At 42.1% G+C, this 19,153-nt stretch overlaps 2 protein-coding genes across 3 annotated transcripts in view; one reads left to right on the top strand and one right to left on the bottom strand.

The window, feature by feature from the left end:
- The window catches only part of STIL (STIL centriolar assembly protein), a 21,056-nt gene extending 15,982 nt beyond the window's left edge, over positions 1–5,074 (bottom strand). The window contains exons 1-4 of the mRNA XM_062004216.1: positions 4,057–5,074; positions 2,442–2,549; positions 704–819; positions 415–602 (exon numbers count right to left, since the gene is read on the bottom strand). Of these exons, the coding sequence (XP_061860200.1) occupies positions 415–602; positions 704–819; positions 2,442–2,549; positions 4,057–4,088 (444 nt within the window). The 5' untranslated portion in view covers positions 4,089–5,074. The remainder of the gene's footprint in view (positions 1–414; positions 603–703; positions 820–2,441; positions 2,550–4,056) is intronic.
- On the top strand, positions 5,001–19,153 carry CMPK1 (cytidine/uridine monophosphate kinase 1). Of its 2 annotated transcripts, none has more exons than XM_062004217.1 (6): positions 5,001–5,363; positions 13,551–13,697; positions 14,562–14,714; positions 16,202–16,278; positions 16,365–16,461; positions 16,924–19,153. In XM_062004217.1, exons 1-6 carry the CDS (start codon positions 5,289–5,291, stop codon positions 16,963–16,965), a joined length of 591 nt encoding a protein of 196 aa, XP_061860201.1. In that variant the 5' UTR covers positions 5,001–5,288; the 3' UTR covers positions 16,966–19,153. The 2 variants fall into 2 exon arrangements, with proteins under 2 accessions (XP_061860201.1, XP_061860203.1); XM_062004219.1 differs by lacking the exon at positions 5,001–5,363 and adding an exon at positions 9,321–9,542.

The following is a 19,153-nucleotide window of genomic DNA, read 5'->3' as shown; positions in this document are numbered from 1 at the left end:
TGCAAATCACTTGCCTAGTAATTCTTTATCAACAGTTGTGCAAAAAGTGCACCTCATTCATGACAGACTCAAAAGACAAAACTGTTCTTCCTTAAATAAATTTGCTGCAGTCACTGTTGTCTTGCTGCTTTTGGTGGTCAGACCACCTGAAAAAACTTTGGTGAGACAGCAAGGTTTTAGTCCAAACTTAAAGACTGTGAGATCCTTAAAAAACTGTGATTTTACTATCTTCAAAACCACTTTTTTATGACATTCAGGTAGCTCATTTCACATAACCAACTAAATTGTCTTGGTTCAACCACAACTTTGCTGTGTTTGAAATGGTTGGAAATCAAGCCCAGGGCATAATCTGGTCTCCTGCTTAGGTAACAGCTTATTGTTTAAGAGACACAAAAGTTGCCAAGAGTTGCCTACCTTGAAAGCCAAGCTGATATCTTCAGCACTGTGCACTATAATATTATCTGAAGAAGGTCCCCAGGCATTGACTGTACATGGAATCAAAAAGTCTCCAGGAAGAGATGCAGTTGGAATTTTGCCTGACCCACCAGCAACTTCTCGTCCAGGATCAAAGCGGTCTATTGTTAGTGTTATACCTTCCCCATCTTCAAAAGAAAGAAATAAAGAGTCCAAGAGCAACAACTCAGCCTCCTTGACAACAGCTTAACCAACCAATACTGTCTGTCTACCTGATGTTTAAAGTTACCTTCATCTACTGCAAGCATCCCAAGCAAAAAACAGGAGAATAACTTCTTTTCACTCTGCTTTGCATGGCGATAGGCGAGTCGCAAGGTTTTCTCCATCATGGATAACTTGGGGTTTCTGAAGAGAGACAATGAGTAAGCTTAAGGCTGAAATTCTTTCTGATGATCTTTTAAAAAGTATTTCTTAGTATTTTTTAAAATAGCTTCCACATTTTTTTGTCCTTTAGAAAGAAAACCATGCAGAAACAGCCCAAAGAACAAAGAGAATTAACAACACTATATAAAATGCTCATGGAAGTTTAGCTCCTGATCTGTGCATCACTCCAACTATTCACAATTAAGAAAATCATATTTTGACTGAGGCAGCTCTGCAGAATGCTCTACATCATCATCTCAACAAGAATACTTTGGCTTGTTCTATAAACTAATTTCAGAAGGGAAATAATTTTTCCTATGGAGAATAAACAGCGAGGAGATAAAAGAGGGTTTTTTTTCTATGGAGAATAAGTAATAGAGGGAAGAGAGAGCTTTTTCCTCTGAAGGGCAACTGGTCACAAGAACTAGAGATGAACACAATTATCTCAAAACAAAGTAAAAAAAAGTTAGAAACACCAGGACCAACATAGAGAACCTCTACAATTACCTTAATATTAAAGAGTAGAATAGGCCAAAAAGCTTAACTAATTTTGATGTGGTCTTCACTCATTTTAGCATAATTCAGTGTGGGTGCTTAAAGCAGCAGCAGACTGGGCTCAATGACACAGGAATGCAAGTATGGAGAAAGATTAGGTAAGTACAATTAATAAAAGCCTCCAGACAGCAAGTTTAGAATCCAAAGCAGTAAATACACTAACACTATTTTAGCTTTAGATAGCTTATCTGACTTTGATTTGGAAGGAGGTCAAAGTTGAAAGTGAAGCTACTGGTTTATGTGAGTACTATGACTGTGGCTCATATCCTACTTGCTCATCATTAATTGAAGTGTCTCTACAAATACAAATAACTTAGTTTAAGCTTTGTTAAAACTTGGAGGTTTTCATACTAACTCAAAGAACACTATGTGGCAAATACAAGCAGAGGTCCCTCTGGCCTGTATGTAAAGGCTGTCCACCCTTATATGCATATATATGCCTATACTTGCTCTAATAACCATGGTAAGACTTTTGTAACATCTATATAAAAATGACCAGTTTAAGTAATGAGGATTCATTTTCACCTTCTGTTTGTTTTACAAGTCAGGTTTGGAATACCCTGCCCTAGAAATTCACAAGTATTTCAGATTTGCCTCTAGCCTCATTCTAAACAAACAAACAAATCAAAACTTCTGGTGTTTTAATCCAGCTCCCTGAAGGAAGCAAAATGCTTAGTTCTAAGTTTTACCTGAAGCCTGCTATCTGTATCCAGTTTGTCTGTAAATATTTAAGGGGAAGGAAAAACGTGTTAAAGAAAACTACAAAGACACAGTTATTTTTACGCCTTCCCAAATAGGAAGGAAACTGAAAGAAATTGTAAGTTACTTTAGTCTGAGATACCTCTAACCCTCCTGATTGCATCACACCACAGAAGGGAAACTCCATTTTTTCCAGTGAAAATCCTCATACACTTATAATGAATACATCAGTTGTTTATTTTTCCTTTGTGTCTTGTCAAATACTAGGCTGAAAACATAAAGCGAGGCTTTGAATCATATAATTCTGTATTTATTTTAACCTGTATTGCTTAAAAAAATGTTATTCATACCTGTAATAGGTAATATGTGAGCCAATGACATCACCCATTGGGAATGGGTCCCAAAGTGCACGCTTAGATAGCGGGAAACTGAAAGGCACCATCTTTTCCGGAACAAATCTAGGAAGATGTTCATAGAGATAAGAAAAGAAAACTGATTAGTCTTAGTACTATAAAACATAGAATCACAGAATGGTAGGGATTGGAAGGGATCTTTAGAGATCATCTAGTCCAACCCCCCTACTGATGCAGATCCACCTAGATCAGGTCACACAGGAGCGCGTCCAGGCAGGTCTTGAAGACCTCCAAGGAAGGAGCCTCCACATCCTCCCTGGGCAGCCTGGGCCAGGGCTCCCTCACCTCACACTGAAATAGTTTGTTCTTATGTTTAAATGGAGCTTTTTTCGTTCCAGCCTCATCCCATTACCCCTTGTCCTGTTGCTAAATACCATAGAAAAAAGAGATGACACAACCTCCTGACATCCACCATCTAGACATTTATAGATATTAATGAGATCCCCCTTCAGTCTCCTCCAGACTAAACAGCCCCAGTTCCCACAGCCTTTCCTCATAAGGAAGATGCTACAGTTCCCTGATCATCTTGGTGGGAGTAACACTGTAAGAAAAACAAGTGGGATACACAAGCTGTTGGTACTTCTTTTTGTTTCAACTCTAGGATAAAGAAGCAGAAACTTTATCCTGGGAAGTTGGTAAGGATTTGAACTACAAAGCCAACACAAAACTTTTATTTTCCAACTGACAGTTCGTTCATGTCATCTTGGAAGATGATAAGGCCGAAATACAACTTTGCAGTTAAACTAAAGGCAACCCCCCCCCCGCCCCAGGAAAGGAGAAGGTTGTCACTCATTAGAAACTCCCAGGGCACACAGAAAATCCTGATTTAGAAAAACTAACATTAAATTAGTTTCCAAAAGTGCTATTTTAGTCACTTGAAAAAGTCATACTTTTCATACATACTTGAGCTTTGAAGCCCTCTGAAACAAAGCCTTGGGTTAACTCAGATTGAGAGCAAATTTTGCACTCAGACTTCAAAAATTGTACATCATCTCAAACTTCTTTACACATGCAGGACTACATTTTTAAAGAGCTGTCTAAATCAAGCATATGAAGTGAAATACAAAACATCTCAGAGTTGACAACATTTGGCAATTATCTCAATGCTTTCTAACAAACAAACAAACAAGAACTTCCTTTGCAGTTACGTGAAGCAGCAAACTTTGCCAAGATTTATTTGCATTTCCATGAGTTCCCAGGAAAGAACTTGCTCTATGTTTAACACATAAGACATATGTTTACGACTTGCTCTAAGCAACTCCCATGTTTTCAGCGACACTTAATTGATTCCCGTTAAAAGTCAAATGCTCATCGAAGTGCGTCACACGTTTAGGCTTGTAAGAGCAGAAACATTTTTAAAGCCCCACTGTTTTGGGCAAACACGGATCAGAAACGCCCCACCCATCGCCCTTTATAACCAGAGCCGCACTCCCAGAGCAGCACCGGGCCCAGCGTGTGCCCCCAGGGGCCAGGGAGGCACCACCTTCCCCCCGTAGCAAGGAACGGGATAGGGGATCCTCCCAGAGCGGTTTCCCCGAAGCGGAGCGGGTACCTCAGATCCGGGCCAGGCAGAACGGGGTCCATGCAAGGGCGGCCGCAGCTCAGCCCCCTCCTCCCGGCCGCGGAGCCTGCCCGCAACAGCCCCTCCCTCAGCCGAGTACCAGAAGGGGCTTGCCGGTGTCTCTTCAGGCGTAGAAAGCCAGTGACACTCTCTCCCCAGGGCCTAACTCCCGCCGCACTCCCCGGAGGGGGAAGCACCAGGAACCGCCGAACCTCCCGCCGCGGCTCAGCTCCTCCCGCCCCGCTGCGGCGCCTTCTCCAGCTTCACCGACGACTTCTCGTTCCCCGCCGCCAGCCTCCACCGGCCAATCAGAAAGCAGCTCAGCCCACAGTCCCGCCCCTCCACCCTCTTCTACCCAATCGGCATGCTGTGTGGGGGGGAAACGTCTCGCCCGACCAATCCGAGCGGCCTCCGGGGAACCAACCGCCAGCGCGCGCGCGCAGGGGGTTTAAAATCGCCAGCGGCCTGGGAAACGGCCGGTGGGAGGGCGCGCGGCGCGCAGGCGCAGTGCGGTTGCCATGGAAGCGCGGTTGCCATGGCAGCCCGCGCCGCCGCCACCGCGGGGCCGGGCCGGGCTGGGCTGTGAGGGGAAAACGGCGGCTGCTGACGTAGATTTCAAAATAAACCGACACAACCGTCCCGCTTCCCGGTCCCGCAACGGCCTCGGCCTCTCTCAAAACGTGTCCCGGGACGTGAAGCCGCCCACAGCGCCCGTGGCTCAGTTAGGGCCTGGATCCCGGCACGCGCTTGTGGCGGCCGTCGAGGCTCGGTGGCTGAGGCAAAAGTCCCTCACGGCGTGGGCAGCCGCCGCGGTAGGGCCGAGCTGCTTCACGGCGGTCCCGGCGGCTACGCGCTGCTGAGGGTGAGTGTTCAGCGGAGGACGGTGAGTTGGGCACGGGTTTCACATGCCGGGTTTTGCGAAGAGGGCGGGACGGGCTCGTTGGCGGCCGCGCTGCGCGGCGCGCGCTGGGAGAGAAGCCGCCGGCGGCTCTGCGCGCACGGCCCCGCCCCGCCCCTCCCGGCCGGGGACCCGGAAGCACTTTCCCTCGGCGGGGGACAGCTCAGCAGCGGGTGCGCGGCAGCGGCTCTGCCTCAGTCCCATCCCCATCAGCCCCAGCCCTGGCCTCGCTGCCCGCCGCTCCCCACCCGCTTCACGGCCTCTCTTTGGCCGCCGACTCGCCGCCGCTGTCCTGCTGCTGCTCCGCCGCCGCCTCCTTCTCCTGATGAAGCCCGTCGTCGTCTTCGTCCTCGGCGGGCCTGGGGCGGGCAAGGGGACGCAGTGCGCTCGCATCGTGGAGGTGAGGGCAGCGGGCCTGGGGGTGGGTAACGGGTCAATGCATCCCGACATAGCACGGGGCTTCGGCTATGTGAGGCTCTGCGGCGATACCCCCCCGCCTTGGGTGCTGTGCCACTCTCTGGGGTGGCCCCGTGGGATCGCGGGTAGCTTCTCGCCCGGCGGTAGGCCCCGAGTCTCGCCTCGATCTGCCCCTTGGAGGTGATGAAATGGAAGTAACTGACCCGCGTTTCCCCTTTAGCTGGTGAAGTGGTGGGGGCAACCTCCGCTCCAGCGCCTCCGTTTCCCTTTCCAGTCCCTAGCCAGACGCTGGCCCTTTTCCTTCTTTGCCTTTCCTTCCTTCACCCACCCGTGGGTCTGCCTGAGCCAGCATCCACCTAGACAGTGGGCACTTGCTTTGGCTTTGGGGGCCGTCCCTGTTAACGGCAGGGATGCGGGCAGGAGTCCTTAAGAAGCCGCTTGACGGCCTGAGCCGCGGTGCCTTGTCAGGCAGGTCTCGCAGCCCGCTTGGCGTGGGTGGTTCCATACGTGTCTACATGGCCACGTAGTTGACTGTGGGGTTGCCACCCACTTGCCTCAGGGCTGCCGGGTTTGTGGCCTGGGAGTGGAGGCCAAGTGGCTTGCGGTGCTCAGGAATACATTGCCTTCGAACAGATCAAGGTCCGTGTCATCTGAAGGCTGTCCTGGTAAGAGCTGGTACAGTAGACATTGCAGGGTGTTGGCTTTCTGACCCAGTGCCATCTCTGTGAGGGTGAAAGTAAACTTTTAAAAATAGAGCTAAATTTTGTTATATGAGAGAGAATGGGAGAGATCAAGGGATGGCTCAACCCCGTAGATGTTTAATCTTCTTCTCTCTTTTCAAAGAGCCTGTAGCTGACAATATAGATTCAGAAGACTTTCTGTGGTATTTTTCACATTTTTAGTTTTCCAAATGCATTTTTACATCCAGAAGTATCTTAAGTGAAGGCTATCTGGTGTAGTATTGTCCTTTTAGAAACCTAGGGATAATTGCATTGTATTCAGGTTGATAATTACAGAAGTAGTTAAGGCTAAATTCTTTCAAATACATGTGTGTGTTGGATTTAAAACAGCTTCTTCTTCATTTTTTTTTCCCTGAGCAATTGATATCACTTTCTTATTGAAAGCCATGTAGGATCAAAGTTTATCCATACCCACACTGAAAGAAATTGCTAAGAACTGCAGCAATGCCCATGTTTCTGAAATTAATAGTGGGGAAAAAAATCCCTAAACCCTGGAACTCCTGGCACAGGCATGTTTTGTTTGTTGTTTATTCTGGTAGTGCTCTGGCCAATGCTCTTACAGTTTACCCATGCTGCCATTGTATCCCAGTCCTCAGTGTTGTATAACTAAGTTATGTGAATTTGGTCCGGGCTGAAAAATGCCGTTATGACTTCAGCACTGAAGGATTTTAACCTCAAACTACAGACTCTCATTCAAAGCGGCTTAGTCATTAAATTAAGTTGTGGCATGAAAGGTTCATGGTGCTCCCAAAGCCTTGTTGGTAAGGTCAAATTCTGCCCCTGGCATGTAGCAAACAAATGAGCTTAAACTGTAGGGGAATCTTGTAGGCTGTCATTAATGGCTTTCACCAAACCATTAGTGTAGCCTCAGGGCTGCACTACCTTGTGTGGCCACTGGCCTGTGTTTAGAAGTATAAATGCCTTTGGCATTGATAGGCCAATTTAATTGTATAAAGACCACTTTATTAGGAGAACTTCAAATGAGTCATTGCTACTCAAGTTTTGTTTGCAGCTAAAAACGAAAGAAGTTAACTTTGCTTGCAGTGGATTTGTTTTCTTTTCTAAGACTGGAAAAGGAAGTGCAAATACTAATAAATGTAATTTTCCTGTAATTCTTTTAATCCTGATCACTGTGTGGAAAAGAGTTTATTGAAGTCAGTGGCCTGACAGCAGAAAGCACTCAGACCTGCTAACTGCAATGGGCAACTGTCCTTTCTCAGACACCTCTCCAGGAACTGCTGGCTAAACTTTGAGGGAGAGAGGGTCTGAGGCAGGTGAAGGGAGAGTTAGACTCATGTGAACCTGCTGGAAAACCTTAGAAAAAGGAACATGAACAGGGAGATATAGATGAAACTGGGAGCAGGACTTTTTTTAGGCATGTGTCCTTGGCTCAGCCCCTGGCAGCTCCCTAGAGAGCCCTGGTGCAGAGATGGAATTGCCTGTATGCAGTCAGTGCTGCTTTTAGGTTGAACATGTATTTTTGTTCAGACTTTAAATCCTATTGGCAGCATGCCACAGAGAAAAGGGGCTGTAGCTGAGTAATAATAAACCTCATTCATCTCTGTTGGAAATGGACTGAATAATATTAGTTTATGTTTTGGATGATACTGACCCAGTAACTTCCTGTAAATCTAAAGTTTGTGCTGAACAAAAAGCCAGTATGAGCTACAAATATTTCTTGGTTACTGTTCATACTGGAGATTTGGGACAGAGCACATCACACAGGGAAGAAGTCTCACTTTGCTGAGGTGAAATCTTGTATGGCTTTAGTATTACATGATTTTATTAACAAACCATATGTAACTGTGTTTTGTAAAACAGTAGTATGTACTACCTGGGAATGACTTGTCAAATAAATGTTGTAATTGTTTTGCTGACTATGCTCTCCATGCCCAGAAAAGGGAGATAGCTATCTCATCTTGTAGGCCAAGTATGGGTTTTGTTAAGTACTAACATTGTAACTGCTCAGTATGTGTGTGCCGGGGTCCCTCATTCTGGAGAAGGCATGTATTTGTGCCAAATTTGGACCACAGTGGAGAAATTATTTGAGGGAAGAAGATGCAGTAAGAAGTGAAAGTGGGTATTTACACAAGGGAAGAGCAGGTAAGTGATTAGGTGTCTTTATCTTCACAGATAAGGTTGGAAGAGACAACTGAAGCAGGTTGGTTTTCTCTGATAATGGAGAAATGTGTATGTCCCACAAACTCACAGAATTGTCACTGAAGTGCACTGAAATTGCAGCAGAACCACTGCTCTGCACCTGTTCCTCCTATTGAGGAGGACATGAAGCAGAATTCTCTTAGAAATTCTTATCCTCTCCCTTCCAGATCTCCAGATTAAGTCCTGAAACCTTCCCCAGCTCTGTTAGGTGGAGCTTGCCATCATCTGGGACTGTTACGTAGCTGTCGTGTCAGGCAGAATATTTGAGCAGGTAGCTGAATGACGTCATTCAAATGCAGGTTCTTGCAATAAACTTTCTGCTTTCCATGCTGCTTTTATCTTCTGTGACTGTGTGATTATGTGTCTGAGACACAAAATGAGTGTGTTTTATTACTGACTTCTGAACTTTGCTTATGTGGTAGGTTATGGTTAACCAAAATGGTTATGGTAAAGTCAAATGAAAAACATGCATTCTTCAAGCCTGCACAAAATATGCTTTCATGTTCTTAAATTCTACATCCTTACAACCTTTGCCTGAAGTGCAAAGCTCTTGGATTGTTGAGAGGAATAAAAACTCAGTCGTTTGTCTTTATTCCAAGTAAGAGTTGAGTTGTATTTTTTTGGTCTGTTTTGGCAGGGTGATTCTGTAGGGATCTGGGGTATGCCAGGCCTCCCTCTCAGTATACCTAAAATAAAATTCATGTCCACCACAGCCCTATCCTGTATGTTTGTGATTAAGTCTAAAATAAGTTCCACCAGGTGGGATGCTGAGCCTTCTCTTTTTATAAGAGCAGAAGTTAATATCCAAATGGAAAAAGCTGTTAAATTGCTTTGGGATATATGATAATGAGATTTCCTAGGGTGAAGAAAACAATGCAAAGAAGGACTCATTTTATCAGAAACACTCCTCTTAAAGTAGCAGTGGGTTTAGATTTTTGCTGTCTCTGAAAATCTGCAGAGAGACAGCATTAACTGTCTTGAAATAAAAACATTTAAAACATTGTTTGCTTTAAACTCAGCTTCTGAAATCTCCTTCAAGAGTGCCAAGTATTAGTATGTTACTATGTAACCTTAAGTTTCAGAGTTCTTTTTTGGAGTATAAATTTATATTTCTAAACTTTGGAGCTTTTTTTAAAACAAGGTCGAGTAATCATTTAAATCTACCCTCTGAAGATTTATCCCTGTACACTTCCTTCCATTTTACAGAGCACCAGGCATTGAATTTTGGACTTTCCCAAACATACTGGGTACCTTTTATTGAGGTGAGCATTCATGAAGCACTAAGGTGCTCTGTTTTCCCCCAACACTTCCTCAAGGGTACTGTCATTGGGACCTCCTTTGTGCCTTTTGTTTCTTAATCTGTTTTTCTGTTTGTTTTTCCTTCCCAGAGGCAAGAACATATTTCAAACTAAGAAAATGTCTTCATTTTTTTTTTTAATCACAATAAGCAGACAGAAGGTCTATTACTGCACTACAGTTTATACCCCAAAGTTTTCATTCCATCTGCTAATTGCTAATAGGACTGACAAAAGCTTTTCAGGTTAAAAATAACCCAAATGGAGGCTGCAGGCTTTGCATGGTTCTGTTTTTAGCTGCTTCTGGAATGGTGTATGTAGCAAACTTCAGTTGTTTATTAAGATTGCCCAAGATATGACAAGTCAGAACTAGGGCAGTAAAAGTTTGTATTTTGTTTGTTTAGATCTTAAACCCTGTGACTTTCATTTTCAGAGTAACAATGATAAGCCAAGATAGGAGTCAAGGTCAAAGTAGTAATTTGTGTTTCTCTTGCTTTATCTTGGCGTCTGCTCACTGAAGGAAGTCTCAAGCTGTGTGTTTGGTAGAGACATGGCTTGCTGGACCACACAGGGCTGAATCAGGAATAAACCTTGTGCCCCTTGAAAGCTGTCTGTGGAAGGAGTCTCAGCAGCAGCTGCTGCACGCTGCTCATCCTTTCTTACTGCTGCCAGGAGATTGCTAGGGCAGACCCTGCCTTGTTCAAGTGTGACACACATATGACTCATGAATTTTCAGTTGTATTCACCTGGGGGATTTTTTTAGTATTTAATGAAAACAAAGCATGTTCTGTCTACTGAGTTGCACGTCCTGGCTGACACAAGCAAACTAGGAGTGGCTATGGGGCAGGAGAGAGCAGGGCATCCCAGGGAGGCTGCAGCCTTGTGGTGTAATTTGGAGACGTGGAGCACACAGCTTGCGTGTCCCAGTTTGTCCTGCTGAATGGGGGCTGATTTCCTGGGCCACCGTAAGACAAACGAGTGAGCGATATTCTGCTCTATGCAGTACTGCTGAGTGCTCTTCTGAGCAACACCTCAATGGTGGGACTGAAGACAACTTGAGTTTACCTTTCTGGGGAACTGGGATTTTAAAATAAGTACTTTTGTAAGCTAAGGAGGAAGATGTCCACAGTGATGCTGAAGACAGATGTGTTTTATCTTTTTCATTCACAGTTAACTTTGGTAACACATTTGGATCAGGGTTCACCAAATACAAGAACAGTTTTTAAAGTAATGAGAACTTGTGTAAAAATAACTTAATGATTTAATCTTTTTCTTCTTGTAGAACAGCATGCCAATCTGCTATCAGAGCAGAAAACATTCTCTGAAGTGAGTTTTAGACTAGTTAATTCCATATTTTCTTTTTTCTTCTGTGTAGTCTAAAACTCTGTCCAGATTTTAGGTGCTTGGCATCCAGGTATTTGGGATTTTTTTAATAGCCTAATGTTATCCTTTCAGTCTGACATTATGAATCTAGCGTATATGAATCTTTCAAGGACTAGAGAAACTGCTTTTTCATTGTTTGGCATCCACAGTCCTGCTCCCTTTCTGATTTTTTGGAGAAGAATTATGCAGTAATTGCAACAAGGCACGTTCCAGGCATTGCATCGAGATGTACTTGGCACTGCGGGAAAGTCCTGCTGGCACAACGCAAACCTTGGCAAGCTACAGGAATGTTTTACCCCATTTCTTGTGCAGTTACATCACAGTCTCTTTTGTGAGCTCTTGGGGATGTGACGATTCTTTTCCCCAGTTCTGGACTCTTGCTGAGGGTTTATCTCTCCTAAGATGAAAGACAACTTTGTGCTCTGTGTGCACTGATTAATAGTGGGAAGAGCAGCGTGAGCACTGCATCTCTGAAGCCTTCGGTGCGTGGAGCAGCAGCCAAGCCTTTCTCCATGCTTGTTTGCATTGTTTAAACTGACATGTTTTCTTTGGCTCTTGACTCAGTACAGTTAACAAATAGATGTTTTGCCCCTGAAGGGGAGGTTTGTTTTTCTTATTGCCTGGTTAATCCATTCTGAAGGTTACTCTAGAATACAATTTACTGTTATCTGAAACAAGTATTTATACAACACTTTAAAACACTTCTATCTTTTACTTCGCTGTTCAGCTGTTAAAAACTGGTTTAGTTTGCTGTTGCAAAAGACTTAGAGTTCCAAAAACTGTCTGACTCAATTTCATTTCCATGCATGAAAAGGGAAATGCCAAGGAAAATGAAATGGTTTTGTAATCCTCTAAAACCAAAGGGATTATATTTTCCTCCTGTTTTCTCCCTGTGTAGAAACTTGATGTTGAAAATATCACCATTCTTTTAACTTTAGCAGGAAGAAGTACATATTAATGTAGGGTACAGCAGAGTGGTTTATGGCTTCTGTAGTTCATAGTTAATATTTAGATTTGCAATTAAATCAGCATATCCAAACGTAATGCACATTAAAGCAGGAGTACAGTGAGCTTACAGAGCATGTCTGTGGAGCTTTTTCTTCACAGTTATTTAGAGCAAAATCATGCTACTTGCTTTCTTTTTTTTTGCTAGCTGTGTAGAGTTTTGGAGATTTAGGTAATTATATCCCTTCTTAAATTACAACTATGGCAGAACTAACTTTCCATGCTTTTGTGGGTGAAATTGGAAAGCAACCAAAATGGTTTTTTAAGTCATTTAGTGGGTTGTGTAAAATTTCTGTTGTACTTAGTCCAGTAGCCAAGTTTTTAAATCCCAAGTTCACAGCCTTACAAAGTGTGTAGTCACATTACAGTGCTGCTCAGACACCTTTTTTGAAATTTGCCTTGGATGTTGCTGCAGCCAAGTTGATAACCCTGACTGATTTTGCTACTGCTTTTGTTTTTTCTGTAAAGCTTTAGGATGGGTATGTATAGGTGTACTCTCTGATCCATAGCTAGCTTGGATCATCACCTAGGAGATGTCTTTATTGCCTGTTTCTATGAACTATATTTGGTCAAGGAGCTTAGTACTTTTCTTGTGGTGTTAAATGAGCTGAGAAAATGATTTGTGCCCTGAAATTTCATTTATCACAATGCATTTGTCTGTGGTAAGAGTGTGTTTGTATGTTTGCTCTAGGTCTCTGTTTATGATGGTAGATCACTGAGAAATTCAAGTATCATAAATACATTTCATTGGTAATTTTGCACAAGCACATTGGATCTGATCTCTCTGCTCTCTTTTTGTTTACTGTACGTGGTGTGACATAGGGTGGCACCCGTGTAGTTGTTTACTTTCATCTGCCCCATCCTTGCTACAAGGAGGCACTCTTCTCCTCCTAGAGCTGCCATTCGAGTTTGTCAGGTTCATCCCAGCGATCAGGCAGTGGGGCTGGGTTTGGAGGAGTGTCTGTGTAGCTGCAGTGTTAGGTGCAGAGATCCAAGTAATTTGACCAAGGTAGAGGAGGAAGTTAGTGCCAGAACTGCAGTGGTAACATAAGGATTTCTGGCTCATGCTGTGCTTGAAACATTCCTCTGGCTTCCAAGGACTTGGAATCAACTCATGTGTTTTTCTTTAAGTAGATAATTAGATAAAATTACAACCTCTTGATGTAGACATAGCATGGAAAGGCACAGTCTCAACTTTTTGACTTTGTAAATCAAGACTTGACCCAGTAACTGATCACCACTCACATTTTTAAAGTAATTGAACTGTTAGGATGGGGTAGAGCTTGTATCTAATCTGGTGATTGTTAAACATCTCATTGCACAGTGTAATGTTTCAGGAAGTGCCTTGGAGACCTGACCAAAGCCATATTGAGCATTTTACCCAAGAATCTTTTAACTGTTGTGCTTTCTATGCGTACAGATGATACTGTGTTGTCAGTGGGCATGAAGATGGCGTGGGTCTGCTACAAGCAAGATGCTGTTCCCTGTAATTTGTAATGCAAAGATAAACGTGGCTGATACTGTTGAGTGATGTTAACTTTGCAGGAGTACTGATTGAAGGGAGTCTGCTTTGTTTGCATGTTTCAGAAGTATGGCTACACACACCTTTCTGCTGGTGACCTCCTCCGGGATGAACGGAAAAGGCCAGGCTCGCAGTATGGAGAACTCATTGAGAACTACATTAAAGAGGGGGAAATTGTGCCGGTGGAAATAACAATCAGCTTGCTGAAGAGGGTAAGGAAAGGGCCATTTCCTTGCTGGTTCCCTCGTGCAGACTAAGCAACAGAGCAGTGGCCGTATCCTGGAAGAATCGCCCTTCCTTTGGTGTGGGTGGTATGAGATGGCAGACACGTAGGTGTGCGTTGTGTACTGGGCTTCTCTTGGCAGTTACTCATGTTTCTAGCTGGTTGGAGGGCGGTAGGTGATGACCTCTGGTACCTGAGGATCTGTGAGAAGGGCTTATTTGTGTGTTTTATCTTTTTTAGCAACTCTAGGGAAACCAGTGAAACTCTGTATTTCTTATTGCTCTGAGCTTTTGAGACCTCTTGGTCAGCTCAGTCATGTTTGACTGGAGGGTAGAGGCCGTAAAGGTACTAAGTTTCTGTAAGTTTTCTCAAAATAGACAAGTGAAGGAGAAGAGCACCTGCTAATGTTCTTGTGGAAAGAAAAGATCCAGCCTTTACCCTTAGTAGATGTCCTGGAAAACAACTGGAGTATTTACTTTAAGACAGAAAAAGCTTCTGTTGCCTATGGCACTGCATTTATCTGGAGTTTTTCCATTAGAATTAACTCTGTATTAGGGCTGTTTTGCCACCTTATTGTGTAATGACACTTTCCAGTACCTTGTAGAAAAGTTTAAAGCTGGCATTGTGTTACAGCTTTTTGAGCTTTATGAAACAGTGAATTTGGTTTGAAAGAAGGCTGTATTGGTGCACCAGTGAATTACAGGTGAAACAAAAATACATTTTGTAAGTCCGCAGTGATCCCAAGATAAATGCTTTTCAACTTGCTACTCAACCATGTCAATGTTTCAGGGGTAATTTAATAAGTAAATGGTTGTATGTGCAGGAGATCATGAATTGAATTCTCTTTTCTCAGGCTATGGATCAAACAATGGCTGCCAATTCCCAGAAGAACAAGTTCTTGATTGATGGATTTCCCAGGAATGAAGATAATCTTCAAGGCTGGAATAAGACTATGGATGGAAAGGCGGATGTTTCTTTTGTTCTCTTTTTTGATTGTGACAATGAGGTAATGAAGTGTGTTATTCTGTAACTTCCTTTCTTGCTATATTGTGAAGTTCATTCAGGAACAATAAAACTCTTGTCAGGTAGTGAATAGACTGGTATAAGAGTAGAAAGAAAACATGGTCTGTGAGTTTCAAGGATTTTTTGGCAGCTTGTTATTGTATGTGAAAAACTGCCTGGTTTTAAAACAGCAGACAGCTAATTGCACTTGGTGTAATCACATGTGAGTAAATACTGAAGGAGTACTTGAGCCATGAGGTGATTGCATTCTGGAGGAAAACTTAGAACACCTTTAAATACATGATATAAAATGATTTTGTTAAGTTTCAGAAAACTTTACTCTGTTTACTCTTAGTATCTGTTGTTTAGTCCAAACTGAACTTGATGGCACTGTCTGCTTTAATTCTGAAGCCCTGGCAGAAGCAGTCTTTTTTTTTCCCATGGTTAAGAGCTGTGCTGTAGGATCACCAGTAATCAACATTTTATTCAGCAACTCATTAGATTACAAGGGCATTTTGACAGTGATACATGATATTAATTTAGTAAGTGCCAGGATGTGCTGTCTTTTTAATATGTCAGTGTCCTTGAGGTATAAAAGCTGATATGAGAATCCCAGCACTCTAAGCTGACTTTCTTCCTTTACCCAATTTCCTGAGAAATGTTGTTACTTTATTCTGCACTCAATTGCATGGGTTTTATATCTCAAAGAACAAGTGAGGGGTTATTTTTTAAATTTAAAAACTTTGGTGAGATTAAGTTAAGTATTTCACACGGTGAGGTGTTAATTTGGGATTCTGATTTTTTTACTAGATCTGAAAATAACACACCACCACCTGCTTGATCTGGATTTTTTTTAGCTGTGGATGTGTTTTGTAGGAAGAAAGTGAAGTTGCCTGAGTTGGATAAATGTATTTATGAAGTCTACGTGTGTCAGCATTGCTTACTTAACTTTTCAAAACTCATTGGGCAGCTTTAGTTCTTCAGTTTTTACTTTGCTTTAACAAAGTCTTTAAGATCTATGCCAAGTAAGAACACTTTAGCTTACAGTAACTTAGTATGCAGCCTTACAAGGTTGTTGGGAGAAGATACAGTGACTTTCCTTCAGTGCAGGCATATATTAGTCTCATTTGACATGCTGCTTTTTGGAAGATCTGAACACATTCTTCAAAATCAGGTAATTTTCTCCTACAAATGTCTCCAATCAGGATCTCTGTGGTGAACCACAGAGCTTGATGTTGATTTTCCTTCCACTGACCTCAATGCCAGTTTAAGTGCCCCCATTTTAATAAACTGAGACAAAGTGTAAAGCTGTCTTCCTTTTTCTCTGGAAGAACTGAATTGTCCATGTCAATTCTGGTTACACCTACCAGATCCAGACAATATTTTGTGTGTCAGGCCTATTTATATTTTCAGGATTTTTGGTTTGCCCCTGCTTTCAAGGCAGCACCTTTTATTCCTGCTTGTCATCATCCTTTTGATGTTTTTTTGTAGATCTGCATTGGCCGCTGTCTGGAAAGAGGCAAGAGCAGTGGTAGGAGCGATGATAATCGAGAGAGTCTGGAAAAGAGGTACTATTTTCACAACTTTTCACATCCCTTCTGTTTGGGTTTTAATGTGTAGTGCCTTTTTTTATCCCCTCTCTGCTTTCTCTTAGGATTCATACATACCTGCAGTCTACAAAGCCTATAATAGATTTATATGAGAGAATGGGAAAAGTCCGAAAAGTGGATGCCTCTAAATCTGTTGATGAAGTAAGTACATAAGCCAAAAACCACGGGGGTGACAGTGGCAGGGTACATATTTGTGGAGTTCTGAGATGTGTCTGTCTGTGGTTAGTGTGCTAATTAGACACTGATATGTATTACTGAGAGAGGCTGTGGAACTCTCATATTGGCTCTTGAAGAACCAGTGAAGATACAAATAACTTTAAGAAATCAATTAATTTGGATTGAACATGAGCTGGACTAAATACATTTTCAGCATTTCTGTGTTTAACAGTGTCTTTTTCATTTTCATGAGCTTTGCCTTTTCTTTGTTCTTCTGTGTCTTTCCCAGAACCGATGCCAATTTCCCTTTTAAAGAATTACTGTGAATGTTCTAAGAAAAACCTATCTCCCTCTAAAAACACTGCCAATTATTGTTTGTGCTGGTTTAACTTGAAGTAACTGTTTGACTAATGCTTCCTAAAAATTAATGTTCTTCTCTCTTTTTAGGTTTTTGAAAAAGTTGTACAAATTTTCGACAAAGAAGGCTAATTCCCAGCTTGAAAGTTCATAGAAACTTGTGCTTGAATCTTGCTTGAATAGCTGCTACTGCAGTCCACTCTTTGTAATTGTTTTCAAAGATTTTTTAATTGTTTTTTTCACATATCTAATGATGATCAGCAAAGCAGTTAATTACAAATGGATCTGTTTTTTAAATAGGAAAGAATTTCTTGTGGCTATAGTGTAGAGATTTCAGGGTTCTCCTTTAGTACAAGTTCAGTTACTCCCATGACAAAACCACAGTTAGGACATCTCTCTGAAGAGACTATTTATTCTGTCACTGTTCATGCCTGTTGTGGGCAACCCTTATTCCTTACTACCATACACCAATTGTTTCCTAAGGATCAGCTAAACAGCAACACTGAGCAATGAGGGACCCGTGTGCCCTTGTTTGGTTTTTTTGGATGCTTGGACCAAATTTAACAAGATATTTCTTCAGAGTATAATTTGTCACAAAGTTCTGTATTATGCCCAAACCTGGATCCTTTTAAATCAGGCTACAGTTAGAATATGTTTTAGCAGTTCTCACAAAACTATTTAATGTGCTGCTCAGCAATAGACATACAAAGTCCTTGATAGGAAGTGGTGCTTTCTTAGGACTCTGGATAAACTGCCTCGTAAGCTCTTGAATACCTGGATGATGTGGCCCTGGGCTTTACCTTATTTTCATTTGCAAAAGGTTAAGAATATAATTTCAAAGTCAGGTCAGTATTTTCACACTCATTTATTTAAAATGGGAAGTTATATTCTTAATTACAGCATGGTCTTCACAAGGTGGCAAAACTCTTAGTGTACAATAAGCAAAATCTTTTAACAGTTCTGTCTTTCTTTAGCAGTTGGGATTTTCTGTGTTGTTGTTATGATTATTCAAATACTGTGTTACTGACTGCTTTCAGGTGTATTACCTGGGGAAGTATTTTTATGCTTAAAGGAGTGAATTTGTTTCCCTAAAATGGTATCATTTTAATAGCTGTTTGTTTGAAAACTGTAAATTATTGCACTTTTGTTATGAGGGAAGTTACCTGCAGAAAAAAAAGTTGCATTCCCTTAAACAAATTGAGTCCTGCTTCATCACCTTGTCTTGAATTAGCCAAGTCAATAGCAATAGTTAAGATAAGCATAAGCAGGCAACTAGTTGGAGCAAACTGGTTTTAACATTTGCACAGATGTGATGTAATTCTGCCTTTTGCTTAAGGAATCTTTTTCTCCCCTGTGTAGTATGCAGAAGTCTGTAGGGGCCCAACCACGTGTTCCTTGCACGTCCTAAGCTTTCACTGAAGAAAGCTTGAGAAGATGAGTGTTTTAACTAGCGGTAGAGTGTTTCTCCTTACATTAACTGACACTGTAATTGACCTGTGACATGCTGTTAGATGTTGCAAGTCACAGGGAATTGCAATTTGGAAATACAGGGGTTCAGCTTTTCTTTATTGCTGCCTTTCTCTATTTAGGAAGAGCTTAACATTGAGCCGAGCTTCTAATTAGAATCAGTTCTGTTGGTCCTCATCCTGCAATCTGAGCTGTGCAGGCACATTTGCATCAATTCTCATCTCGCTGAGGTTATTGAGGCTACTGGACTGGGAAAGAGATGGGTACAGAAACAAAGAGTACACTTTTCCAGTATGGTAGGAGTTCAAACAATGGCCTGAGCACAAATAGCTGTTTACTACTGCAGAATATATGGACCATGACTACTTGTGAGTGTGGGAGGCCAACGCTTTCGCTTTATGAATTTCTCCTTAAAGATAATTCTTCTTGTAGAAATATGCTGACATAGGATAGGATCCAGCAAAACTGCATGTTTTGATATGAAGGAATAGAATCAAGGTTTTTCCAAAGAGGCTTCAAGCAGGATTCTTTCATTAGAGAGATTTAATTGTCTTTTGTTTCTAAGTTACTGGTTTTTACAAGTTGCGTTTGGAATAAAGTATCTGTTTTCTCTCATCATATACTTTTCTGTGTATTTAAGTGCTGAAACAAAGAAGAAAAAAAAACCCTTTGGAACGAGTTTTTAGGAAAAAACCCAATGCTTTGGCAATATTGAATTTGGAGTGGATTGTAACGTGTCTGTGCAAAGACTAGACTATTTTTTGGTCATTTTATTTATTGAAGATGCTGTTAAATGTGTTACTGATTCTTTCAAGTTGAACTTGGGGTTGAAATAAAGATTAAAGACACCATA

The sequence above is a fragment of the Colius striatus genome, chromosome 10, assembly GCF_028858725.1.
Source record: "Colius striatus isolate bColStr4 chromosome 10, bColStr4.1.hap1, whole genome shotgun sequence".
Taxonomy (NCBI): Eukaryota; Metazoa; Chordata; class Aves; order Coliiformes; family Coliidae; genus Colius; species Colius striatus.
This window is presented reverse-complemented; position numbering and strand designations above follow the sequence as displayed.